This window comes from Phyllobates terribilis, unplaced genomic scaffold, assembly GCF_046119375.1.
Source record: "Phyllobates terribilis strain yellow unplaced genomic scaffold, ASM4611937v1 Scaffold_1__5_contigs__length_1240528914, whole genome shotgun sequence".
NCBI classification, from domain to species: domain Eukaryota; kingdom Metazoa; phylum Chordata; class Amphibia; order Anura; family Dendrobatidae; genus Phyllobates; species Phyllobates terribilis.
Genome location: NW_027362761.1, coordinates 1,033,952,220 through 1,033,965,696, shown reverse-complemented (window position 1 = coordinate 1,033,965,696; position 13,477 = coordinate 1,033,952,220). Strand labels below are relative to the sequence as shown.

Here is a 13,477-nt window from a genome sequence, read left to right as displayed (position 1 = left end):
CACTGAAGGGGTTAACTAGTGGGACAGTTTTATAGGTCAGGTTGTTCTGGACGCGGCGATACCAAATATGTGTACTTTTATTGTTTATTTTTTGTTTTTTTTTATAATAATATTTATTGATGGGTACATTATATTTTTATTTTTGGTGGATTATTTTTTTTATATATTTTTTTTTTTTTTTTTTTTTTTTTCACTTTCAGACAGTTTATACACTTTATTACTTTGTCCCACTCTGGGACTTTCACTTTTTTTTCTCTGATCGCCTGCATGGCATAGGAATGGAGCACCATCCCTATGCCATGCAGGCTGTCAGCGGTGCACAGTGTGAAGATTGTTTGGAGATGCACTGCGCATGTCCAAACACATGGCAACACCCGGGAAGCCTTTGCAGACTGCGCTGGAAGCCGGAAGAGGAGGTGAGTATTGGCGATCACCTCCCCTTGCCACCGCAATGCCGCGATCGACTTCGATCGCAGCATCGCAGGGGTTAATGTGCTGGGAGCGGTGCAGGACCGCTCCCTGCACATAGTACCGGGTGTCAGCTGTGGCAATCAGCTGACACCCGGCGGCGATCGCGCCCGCACAGCCTGTGTGCGCGCGCGATCGCGATGACGTAATAATACGGGTCTGGCTCTTAAGTCCCAGGGCACAGACGCGTATTAGTACGTCAGATGTTGTTAAGGGGTTAAGGGACCTTATTCCTCAGCGCCGCTTTTTATCAGCACTGAGGAATAAGTGAATAGCGCTGCCCCGCATCAGAAATTCCCTCCGGTGACAGCTGTATAGGACAAATGACATCCTGGGGTATCGGCCCTAACCGGTTTTGAAACCGATCAGGGCCAATTAACCCCTTGAACACCACTGTCAATCATGACAGCGGTATCTAAGAGGTGAAAAGGGGGTTAAAAGATCCCCTACGGCAGGATCAACCCCCCCCCCTCGATTGTAATCGCTGGCGCCGATCGTTGTCATGGTAACCTGAGGTCATCTGATGACCCCAGGGTACGGTGGCCTGTGAGATCCAGCTATAAGCTGGGTCTTACAGGCTGTGTCAGTGAGTCACTGACAGGTTTCAGGCACTGCAGTAAGACCAGAGATCAAAGTGAAAAATATACATGTCCCACAGTGGGACTTAGTGAAAAAGTTACAGAAAATACGTAATAAAGTAAAAAAAAAAAATAAAAAAAAAGCGCACAAAAATCACGAAAAGCCACTTCGCCACTAAAACTGGAGCCTTTGTGATAAAATAAAACAAAAAAAGTACATATAGTTAGCATCACCGCGTCCGGAACGTCCCAATCTATAAATCTGGCACGTTATTTATTCCGTATGGTGAACAACGTAAAAAAAATTAAAAAAAAAACAGACCAAAAATTTCACTATTTCATCATACTGACACACAAAAAATGTAAAAAAAAAATCGATCAAAAAGTTTAGGTAAAAGAAAATGTCAAATCACCCCGCAAAAACAAGCCCTAATATGGCTCATTCGGCAAAAAAATAAAGTTACAGCTCTCCGAATATGGTGCTGCAAAAACAAATTCATTTTTGGAAAATATTGTTTTTAGTCTGTAAAAGCAGCGAAGCAAAAAAAACTATTTTAAATCTGATATCGCTGTAATCGTACCGACCTGACAAACCAATCAGCTTTATCACTTTTACCGCACGATGAACCACACAAAAAATAACTGAATTGCTGGTTTTTGTTCATTCTGTGTCTGAAAAATCTGATTTAACGCCCAATGACGGACACTGCACGTCATGAGTGGGTGTAAGTTCCCGCTCATGTAAACACGATGTGACAGTTCAGTGCCGACAGCACCCAGATCGCTGCGATCGGTCAGTCAATCTGACTGACCGATCTCAGCATGATCGCGCAGGAGATGCTGAAATATCAGCTTCTGCCGCCTGATCAGTGCTGGAGGTCAGCGCTGCCAGTTGCTGATCTCCGGCACTAAAAAGCCAGGAGCGGTGTCAGCGCCGCCCCTGGCTGTTAACCCCCTGAATGCTGCGATTGAGCGCGTCATCGCAGGGGCCCAACCGTTGGCATGGTGACCTGGGGTCGTCATGACGACCCCCGGGTCACCAAGCTACGGAAAGCTCCTGAGACCAATGCACAGCATGGTCTCAGGAGCTTTCACTATAGGTATAATGTATTTCAATGCTAGTGCATTGCAATACATTATACCTATGGAAAAAGTGAAAGTCCCATAGTGGGACTAAGTGTAAAAGTTTTAAAAAAAAAAAAGTTGTAAAAATCTAAAAAAAAAAAAAAAAAAAAAAAAAAAAAAAAGGTTAAAAATAAAATATATTACACTAATAAATAAAGATTTTTAGGTAAAAAAAAAATTTAAATGAACAAAAAAAAGTACACATATTTGGTATGGCCACGCACGGAATGACCCGATCTATAAACCTGTCACACTAGTTAACCCCTTCAGTGAACAGCGTAAAAAAAAAAACATGAGAAACTATGCCTTTTCATCATACCGCTGGAAAAAAGTGTAATAAAACGCGATCAAAAAGACAAATGTAAATAAAAATTGTACCGCTGAAAACGTCATCTTGTCCCGCAAAAATCAAGCCTACATACATCTCCATCCGCTGAAAAATAAAAAAGTTACAGCTCTCAGCATACAGCGATGCAAAGATAATTATTTTTTCTATAAAAGTTTTTATTATGTAAAAGCACAAAAACATAAAAAAAATTACATAAATGTGGTACCGCTGTAAACGTACTCACCCGAAGAATAAAGCTGCCTTATCAATTTTACCACACACGTAACAACAACAAAAAAACAAACAAAATAAATTACTAAATTATTGTTTTTTGTTCATTCTGCCTCCCAAAAATCAGAATAGAAAGCGATCAAAAAATGTAATTTGCCCGAAAATGGTACCAATAAAAACGTCAACTCATCCCGCAAAAAACAAGCCCTTACATGACTGTCGGCCGAAATATGGAAAAATTATAGCTCTTTAAATATGCCGATGCAAACATTAGTTTTTGCAAAAAACGTGTTTTAGTGAGTGACAGCTGTCAATCATAAAAACCCAATATGAATCTGGCATCGCTGTAATTGCACCAACCCGAAGAATAAAGTCGTCTAATCACTTATACGGCACGAGTAACGGCGTAAAAAATAAATAAAACCAATTCTTCACCTGCTTTATATTTGTTTATTCTGCCTCCCAAAGATCGCAATATTGCTCGGCGCACATGTATCCTGCGCTCTGCGCTGAACACTTACACCGGGGTTTCCGTGTAAATCTCTGAAATAAGTGATTCAGACGGAACCCCCGGCTAAGATTCCCTGTAATGAGACAGATGGAGACACTGTGGAAACTGTCTGACCTATGATTCCGCGGAGTCCATATTTTTGGCATAGATAAAAGCGCGGTCGGCCACAGTTTTGTGCACCTCTGAAAAGTAGGACAACGCTGAACAGAGGCCATACAGAGTGCAGAGTAACTCTGCGGCCTCATCTCATTATAGTGAATGGATCCCTCAGGGGTTTCGTCTGAATCACGTCATTCGGAGATTTAGATGGAAACGCCAAAGTGCTCAGCGTAGAGCGCCGGATAAATGTGATCTAAAATGTTATGTAAAATCTTCCCAATAAAAGCTTCACATAAAAGCCCCCACTCAGGTCTGTCATGTGTTAATGGAAATATAGGGGGCTTCCACGTTACTGGTAGTAAAAAGGCTCTGGAAAAGCAAAATGGCTCCTTGCCCCCCAAAAGAAATTCAGCAAATTCTGCGCATCCAAATCCCCCCACCCTTCTGAGCACCGCAGTGTGTCTAAACCATATTTAGTGTCCACATGTTTGGCCGGGGTATAATTTCCAAAATGGGGTCATTTGAGGGGGGATTCTGCTCTTCTAGCACTTAGGGGCTTTGTATATGGAGTCCGCAAACTATTATAGGAAAATCTGCGCTCCAAGAGGCAAATAGCGCTCCGTCCCTCCCGAGTCTCGCCGTGTGGCTAAGCAGTACTGTATAGCCACATATAAGGTATTGCCACATTCAGCAGAAATTATGGGACACGTATTGGTGCCATTTTTATACATTATCCCAGTGTGAAAATGTAAAATCTGGGCTAAAACAAAATTTTTGTGGTAAAAATGTAGTTATTTTTTCCTCACTGCCCAATGGTATAAAATTCTGTGACACACCCTTGGTGTCAGTATGATCACTGCACCCCTAGATGAATTCACTGAGAGGTGTAGTTTGTAAAATGGGGTCACTTATGGGGGATTCCGCTGTTCTGGCACCTCAGGGGATCTCCTAGTGGGTCATGTCACCTCCAAACCACAACAGTAAAATCTGCACTATAATATGGTGCTCCTTCTTTTCTGACCTTTGCACTGTCCCTCAAAAGTAGTTCCCAATTACATGTAGGGTATTGGCGTACTCGGGAGAAATTGCACAACAAAATGAGAGGTTCATTTTCTCCTGTTACCCTTGTGAAAATAAAAAATTTGGGGCTAAAACAAAATTTTTGTGATTTTTTTTTTTTTTTTTTTTTTCCACGGCTCTACGTTATAAACTTCTGGGAAGCACCTGGGGGTTCAAAGTGCTCACCACACATCTAGATAAGTTCATTGAGGGGTCAAGTTTCCAAAATGGAGCCACTTGTGGGGGGTTTCCGCTGTTTAGGCATATCAGGGGCTCTCTAAATGCAACAGGGCGTCCGCTCTAAATTCCAGCCAATTTTGCATTCAAAAAGTCAAATGGCGCTCCTTCCCTTCCGAACCCTGCCGTGCGCTCAAACAGTGGTTTTCATCCACATATAGGGTATCGGTGTGGTCAGGATAAGTTTCACAACAACTTTTGGGGTCGATTTTCTCCTGTTACCCTTGTGAAAATAAAAAAATTAGGGCTAAAAGAGTATTTTTGTGTTTTGTTTTTTTATTTTCACGGCTCTACGTTATAAACTTCTGTGAAGCACTTGGGGGTTCAAAGTGCTCCCCACACATCTAGATAAGTTCATTGAGGGGTCTAGTTTCCAAAATGGTGTCACTTGTGGGGGTTTCTGCTGTTTAGGCACATCAGGGGCTCCCCAAGTGCAACATGGCGTTCGCTGATTATTCCAGCAAATTTTGAATTCAGAAAGTCAAATGGCGCTCTGTCCCTTCCGAGCCCTGCCATGTGCCCAAACAGTGGTTTTCCGCCACATATGGGTTATCAGCATGCTCAGGAGAAATTTCACAATACATTTTTAGGTCAATTTTTATCTGTTACCCTTGTGAAAATAAAAAAAAATTGGGTCTAAATTAATTTTTTTGTGAAAAAAAGTTAAATGTTAATTTTTTCTTCCTCATTGCGTCAGTTCCTGTGAAGCACGTGAAGGGTTAATAAACGTCTTGAATGTGGTTTTGAGTACCTTGAGGGGTGCAGTTTTTGGAATGGTGTCACTTTGGGGTATTTTCTGTCATAAAGGCCCCTCAAAGTCACTTCAAATGTGATGTGGTCCCTAAAAAAAAATGGTTTTGTAAATTTTGTTGGAAAAATGAGAAATCGCTGGTCAACTTTTAACCCTTATAACTTCCTAACAATTTTTTTTATTTTTTTTCAAAAATTGCGCTGATCTAATGTAGACATGTGGTAAATGTTAATTATTAACTATTATGTGTGACATATCTCTCTGATTTCAGGGCATAACAATTCAAAGTTTGAAAATTGCAAAATTTTCTAAATTTTCCCCATATTTCCTTTTTTTTTTTTTACAAAATAACGCAGGTCATATCGAAGAAATTTTACCACTTTCATGAAGTACAATATGTCACGAAAAAATAATCTCAGAATCAGGGGGATCCTTTGAAGTGTTCCAGAGTTATTACCTCATAAAGTGACAATGGTCAGAATTGAAAAAATTGGCCCGGTCATTAACCTACAAAGTGGCTCGGTCCTTAAGGGGTTAAAAAGTGATCAAAAAACGTTATGTGCCACAAAATGGTACCAAATAAATCTCCAACTCGTCACAAAGCCCTGTTCTCCAAAAAATAAAAAAGTTACAGCTCTCAGAATATGCATTATACAAACAAAAAGCATTTTTACTGTGAGCAACAAAACAAAATAAACCGATATAAATCTGGTATCGCTGTAATCGCACCGACCCAAAGAATAAATCCGCCTCATCACTCATACCGCATGGTGAACCGCGCAAAAATAAAAGTAAGAACTATTCTTTTACTGGTTTCTATTTGTTCATGCTACTTCCCAAAAATCGAAATAAGGCTCAGCTCACATTTATCCTGTGCTCTCCGCTGAGCGCTTACAATGTAAATCCCCAAAACCGCGATTCGAGACAAAACCCCGATGGAACCACTCACTTATGAGGCACATGGAGTCACTTTGAACTCCGACTGGTCTCTCTTCCACCGGTGCCACTTTTTTTAGGTGTTTCTTTAGCACACGTGTGGTCGACTACAGATCTGTGTGTGCTTAAAAAGATGGATACAACTGGAGCAGACGCCAAACAGCCTCCAAAGTGTCTCCATCTGCCTCATAGTGAGCGATTCCATCGGGCGTCTGAATTACATTTTTGTTGTTTCTACATGGAAACCCAGAGGTAAGTGCTCAGTGTAGAACACAAGAATGTTTTCCAGCCTTATACTGAAAAGCGATCAAAAAATATTATGTACCCCAAAATGTTGCCAATAAAAACCCTAGCATATCCTGCACAAAACCAGCCCCCACGCAGGTCTGTCATCTGTTACTGGAAATATAGAGGGTTCCCATATTAATGGTAGAACAAAGACTTTGGAAAAGGGACACATCTCAAACACCCCCTCAAATGAAATCCAGTGACATCTGCGCTCCCAAATCCAAATGCCCCCTCCTTCTGAGCCCCACTGTACCTAAACCATAGCAAGCGGTCATATGGTTGGCATTATTGTAGTGGGGAGAGCCCAATTAATAAATTACGGGGTGCGTGTCTCCAGAAGTACAAGCTGGGCGCAATATATGGGGCAAAATATATGGGCACTAAACTGGCAGATTTGCAATTCTCTAGAATAAAACATGGCGTGGATGTTACAACATAGTCACTGCAGCTGTAGATTAATTCATGAAAGGTGCAGGTTCTACAATGGGGTCACTTTTTTGTTTTTTTTCTGCTGTTCTGGCACCTTCAGGGCTCCGCAAATGTGACCAGCAAACTATTCTAGCAAAATCTGTTCTATAAAAGCCAAATAGCGCTCCTTCCTTCTCAGCCCTGACTTGTGGCCTAACAGTAGTTTCTAACATATGGGGCATCAGCACGTTCGGGAGAAATTGTGCAATAAATTGTGGGGTCCAATTTCACCTATTAACTATCCCTTTAACTTTTAAAAGTGATAAATTTGGGACTAAATAACATTAGAAGAAAAAAAAAAAGTTCCCTTTTTTTTCATTCCACTTTGCATTCATTTCTTTGTAGAACCTAAAGGGTTACAAAAAATTTCCTGACAGCAGTTTTGAAGTATTTGAGGGGTGCAGTTTTTAAAATGTTATCACTTTTGGGGCGTTTTCAATATATAGGCCCCTCAGATTTAATCTTTGAATAGGTTCCTAAAGAAAAAGGTTTTGTAAATTTCTTGACATGCCAGAGCCGGTGTGTCACTCTCCACAAGAAGAAACGTTACCCCTTAGACCTCAGTCCAGAGCCTCTTGCCTAGCCAAATCAGTTCTCATACTTTGCACTGACGAGGGCCAATAGCCCAAAACATCGTGTCTGCAAATTGAGATTCTGATTTGGCTTTTATCCTAAGTCATATTGCACGACTTGCACGATTTTCACCAAAATTCCAATATTTTAACAAATAAAAGCAAAACACGTTGACCTAAATTTACTACTAAAATAAAGTATTAATGTGTCACGAAAAAACATACTCCGAATCATTGCAATATGTTGAGGCATTCCAGAGTTATTACCACATAAATTGGAATTAACTTGAATTAACCCATTCAAGGAGGCCGTGGGTGGTACGTTCCCACAAATTGCCATACATGTACGGCGGGATGATCATCAGCGGGAGTCAGCTATATATTATAGTGGACGCCCTGCAGAAACGCCCACGTTCGGTGCTAGCGCCGATTGCGGGTGTTTAACTTTTCTGATGCTGCTGTCAATAGCGATAGCGACCTCGATCGGCTTAGAGAGGGAGCTCCCTCTTTTCTCCGATCGGTACAATACAGAATACAGCAATGCAAAAACAATTTTTTATTTATTTTTTTATAAAATTTGTTTTTATTGTGTAAAAGCGGCAAAACTTTCAAAAATGATATAAATGTGGTATCGCTGTAATCATACTGAGCCGAAGAAGAAAGCGGTCTTATCACTTTTACCACACGCTGAACTGCATTAAAAAAAAAAACAATAACCAATTCCTGAATTGCTGGCACTTGTTCATTCTGTCCCTGAAAAATCGGAACAAAAAATGTTAAGTGCCTGAAAATGGTACCAATAAAAACTCAGACCCATCCTTCAAAAAACAAGCCCCAACATGACTGTCACCAGAAATATAGAAAAGTTATAGTTCTCAAAATACACTAAACGCTTTTTTTTTTTTTTGCAAAAACAAGTTTTTACATAGTGATGTGATAGTAGCCAAACATAAAGGACAATATAAATCTGTAATCGCACCGACTCAAAGAATAAAGTCGCCTTCTCACTTATACTGCATGAGAAACGGCGTAAAAAATAAAATGTTGACTTGCTGTCCATTTGTTCATTCTGCCTCCCAAAGATCGCAATAAGGCTCAGCAGACATTTATCCTGCGCTGAGCACTTACATTGGGGTTTCCATGTAAATTTCTGAAATGCGTGATTCAGACGAAACCCCAACAGAATATTCCATATAATGAGGCAGATGGAGACACTTTGGACTCTGTCTGTCCTATGATACGGCCGTGTCCGTCTTTTTAAGCGTGCATAAAAGCTCGGTCGGCCATGGTTTTGTACACCTCTGAAAAGGACACTGCTGAACAGAAGACAGATGGAGTCTAGAGTAGAGAATGGTGTCACTTTTGGGTGTTTTCTGTCACATAGACCCCTCAAACTCAAATATGAAGTGGTTCCTAAAAAAAAAATTGGTTGTTTGTAAATTTTGTTGTAAAAATGACAAATTGCTGATAAATTTTTAACCCTTCTAACTTCCTTAAAAAAAATTGTTTAAAAAATTATGGAGATGTAAAGTAGACATGTGGTCAATGTTATTTATTAACTATTTTCTGTGATATAACTCTCTGGTTTAAGGGCATGAAAGTTTGAAAATTGCAAAATTTTCTAAATTTTCGCCAAAATTCCAGTGTTTTCACAAATAAACGCAAAAAATATCGACCTAAATTTACCACTAACATAAAGTACAATATGTTATGAAAAAACATTCTCAGAGTCACTGGGATCCATTGAAGCGTTCCAGAGTTATCACCTTATAAAGTGACACTGGGCAAGATTGAAAAAATTGGCCTGGTCAGGAAGGTGAAAGCAGGCTTCGGGGCGAAGGGGTTAAGATCAATATTGGCTCGGTAATTAAAGAGCTAATCTGTTATCACAGCACACATACCGGTATTCCAACTCTTCATTAATTCTTTATCACACACAGAGAAGCAATAGCAGCATGGAGGAAATCATATGGCAGTTCTGGGGTGAGGCAGACGTCCATGCAAATCTGTCCTATCTTTGACCGCAATGCACGGACTGGCACCGGCTCTCCCGATTAGAGTGTGACAGCCTCATAGAAATATATGAAGCTGTCATGTCCAATCGGGAGACCCGCGGCCAGTTTGTGCATTGCGATTCAAGATCGAACCAATTTGCACAGACGTCTGAATGAGCCCTTACTAAAAAGTCCCTCGCGATTTTTTTATTTCTCCCTCTTCCTGATTCCTCTCCCTGCTCCTCACTACTTCTTCCCCTCTCCATAAAGTATAATGGGCTTTGCCACATGACACCACATCTTGTCTGAAAAAAAACAGCTCCTATCCGTGGATGACAAGTTCAGAAGGAGGGGGTAATGGGAGAAGTGTCTGTAATATATCTGATTAGAGAAATAATTTTCCTTCTCTACTCATCAAAGTGTTATATTCACCTGTAATATTGATGTGTGCAAATTTTATTGAAAGTACAGTGCCATGTTAACAGATCTGATAAATAAATGCCTTAAAGAAAAAATAATCAAAATGCTAGAATTCCCATTTTTCAGTAACTGCACCTCTCCCAAAAATGTAATCATAAGCTATCAAAACATATTTACTACAAAAATCAATGAAAACTAAAGCATGCCAAGCAAAAAACAAACCCTCTTAAAGCTCCATTGATGGTGGGAGGGGAGGGTGGAAAATGGGGTCTCGAGACTGGTGATACAAACTAAACTATTCTTTCAAAGAGCTCTGAATTAAAAAAAAAAAAAGTAAAATACAAATCTAAAGCTATAAGTTTGGTATCGCTGTAATCATGCAAACTTTCTGTAGGCCGGTATATTTTACTTATAACGTGGTAAAAACAAAACTCAAAAAACAATGGTGAATTCACTCTTTTTCACATTTTTTTATTCTGATTTTTCAATATTACATGAGAAGGTGAGTGATGTAATTTAACTACAACTCGTCCCTCAAAATTAACCTTTATTCTGCTATTTTGAGCGAAAAATAAAAAGTTATGGCTATAGGAAAAAAGGCAGTTTTCCCTTCCAAACTAAAGCCAAAAATAACTATCAAGAAGAGATTAACTTTACATTCAAATTGTAAAGTGAACTGGAGGGTGACTATTTCTTATCTTACCCATTTATGACTTATCCTGTGGAAGTCAGCCCTTCATCCATTCCAGTCCTCCTTGCTGCATGCAGTCTCTGAATTGAGACGTGGCCTCTTATACACTGCTGTCTTCATTTTACTCTTTCAGGACTTTCGAAAATTGACAAGTGCACTTGTCCATGCGTGGTCATCTCTCCATTTTCAGCAGCTAGACTAGAGTACGTGGGTTGGAGAACCCCATTCTAGAGATAGACGTGGATCCCCAAGAAGAGACCTATATCGTGTAGATATGCCATACATGTCTATATTGTCTAAAGTCTGGTAATAGAAGTGAATTTATATTTTTGATTTAATATTTACTAGATTTTTATTCCTCACACATATACATTTTAGGATGTCAAGTTGCTACAGATTATCCTCCCCTTGGTGGCTTCATGAAGAAGTGTTTGCTCTTATACGTATGATTATTAGCCATATTGTATATTCCATGGAGATTTAAGCCGAATATTTCTATTCTTGTTCCCACATGTCAGTCTGAATGTCGTCTTGCTGAGGCATCTTAGAAAACTCAGTCTTATTTTCCGGTATATGCTATTTGATGTTTTTCAAACATTCTTAGATCAATAATTTAACTTGCTGTTTATTATTCCCAGGTTGCAGAAACAAGATGCAAAAAAGTCTGCACTTCGAAATCCGATTTGAGGTCCAATGACTTCAGCATTGTTGGAAGCTTGCCCAGAGATTTTGAATTGTCTAATTATGATTGTTATGGAAAACCAATTGAAGTCAACAACGGTCTGGGAAAATCTCAAGCGAAGAACAACAAAAAGCCGCCTCCTGCCAAGCCAGTCATTCCATCTGAAGCCAAACGGATTGACCTTTACTCAAGGGCACTGTTTCCCTTTACCTTCTTGTTCTTTAATGTCATATATTGGCTAGTATACTTATGATGACTCGAATTCTAACTTTAAGTTCACTAAACAAGTCGCCATTACTCCCACACTCTTTAAAGCCAACCTGTGATCTTGTCTACATTTGCAAAGCAATATCTTTCATTGTAGATGCCATGCAATTGTAATGAAAATTGGCTTTTTTAAATGGAAGCATGACACTGCAATGTCTGTGCTTAAAATGATGTATATAAGTGTAAGGTTTCTGCTATTAACAGTTATGAGTAATGCAAACATAACCCCCTCCCCAACCTCTACTATTTTAACATGAAAAGTTATGAGATGCTTTCAAAAGAGATTTGTGCACGTTAAGCCTCATTCAAACCATAGATCAATATATGTAGTATGTAAAGATCAATCCTCATTCTTTTCAAAGAAAAATTATATGCGTTTGGATTGCACTGTGTCCAGACAAAATGTACAGTTCTTCATAACATATAAATATACTAACTTAATAATGAAACAGATTATAAGGTCCCTGTCAAGGTGTAAGATAAATGATCAAAGACTATTTTTTTGTAAAATAATCTATTTAAGAATCTGCGCTGTATCCTTTGCGTGAGCTAAAAGTTAATGTGTAAAAAAAAAAAAGAGCAAAAGATCTATTAAAACTGGAAATGAAATGTGTCTCAGCTGATGTGTTATATACCACATACAACACTTCGTCCGTGTACATGGGTTTGTTCAAACTTTATTTTCACAGCTGGTTTCAGACTAGGTCCACTCAAAAAAAAAATAATAATTTTGAAAAATAATTCAAAAACCGCTTAAAAGGCCTTTCCTATTTATTTGTCTTGAAAAATGATTTGCTGTTTATATCGTCAGCATTTGAGAATTCACTTTGTTTTTTTTTGGTTGTTAGTTTCAAGTTTCAGATTAAGCCTGGAAGAGAAACATGTATGACGCTTTTTTTGTTAAGCAGCTCCTGATGGAAGTTGCTTCAAATTGGGCACTGTCCAGTCAAGTCTGCAAAAAAAAACACTACAAGGGGAAAAAGTTTCCAAGGGTATGCGCACACCATGTTTTTTTTTTTTTTTTCTCAGGTGGATTCCACCTGGAAGTTGCCTGAAAAAGTGCCTTTTTTATCACTTTTAACTACTTCGGAGTTCTTAAACTGTGAACTGTTAAAATAATTAGTAAGTGTCAACTTTAGGCAGAAATAAGACACCGCCTCAAAAATGACAGCAAAACCACTAGTGAAGCAGCTTCAGGAAAAAGACTTTTTACCTAAAGCTTCTTCTCCTACGAAACCCTCAGCCGGTCCACCAGTTTCTTAAAGATGTCTCATGAACGTAATCTAAAAATGGTTTCAAAATTCTTTAGACCCACTTAAGGAAACGAAAAACTCATCCAAAAATTGCAACAAAAGTGTGTTTCCTGAAGCCGTTTATAGTTGAAAACTTTTTGGTTTTGACTGCCTGAAAACAAAACCCTAATACAGCAAGCAATTAAGGTGCCACTTTTATGATTTATTAAAAAAAAATTGTATGAATTCTTACGAAAAAAATGTGTGTGCCACTTTATAAAAAAAAAAAAGAAAAGGTAAGATATAGGCTTGGAGCTGTCTGCAGATCCATGTAATGTGCAGCATTAGCCCTAGAGGGCAAAGACTTTTTAATTGCTAGAAAAATTAAGTAATGACTGGCATCAAGTCATTCTGGAAAGTTTGTTTCACTTTCTGGTCACTTACCATTCATCTGTGAAACCCAAGTTTTGAGGACCAGGTAAGGTACAATCACACAAGGGGGAAGAAAACTTAAAATATTTTAGGCACTTTGTGTTTGGG

At 39.1% G+C, this 13,477-nt stretch overlaps 1 protein-coding gene across 1 annotated transcript in view; it reads left to right on the top strand.

Moving 5' to 3' along the window:
* Positions 1–12,323, top strand: part of GLRB (glycine receptor beta) — a 175,234-nt gene extending 162,911 nt beyond the window's left edge. The window contains exon 10 of the mRNA XM_073644903.1: positions 11,395–12,323. Coding sequence (XP_073501004.1) covers positions 11,395–11,691 — 297 coding nt within the window. The 3' untranslated portion in view covers positions 11,692–12,323. The remainder of the gene's footprint in view (positions 1–11,394) is intronic.
* The last annotated feature ends 1,154 nt before the right edge of the window (positions 12,324–13,477 follow it).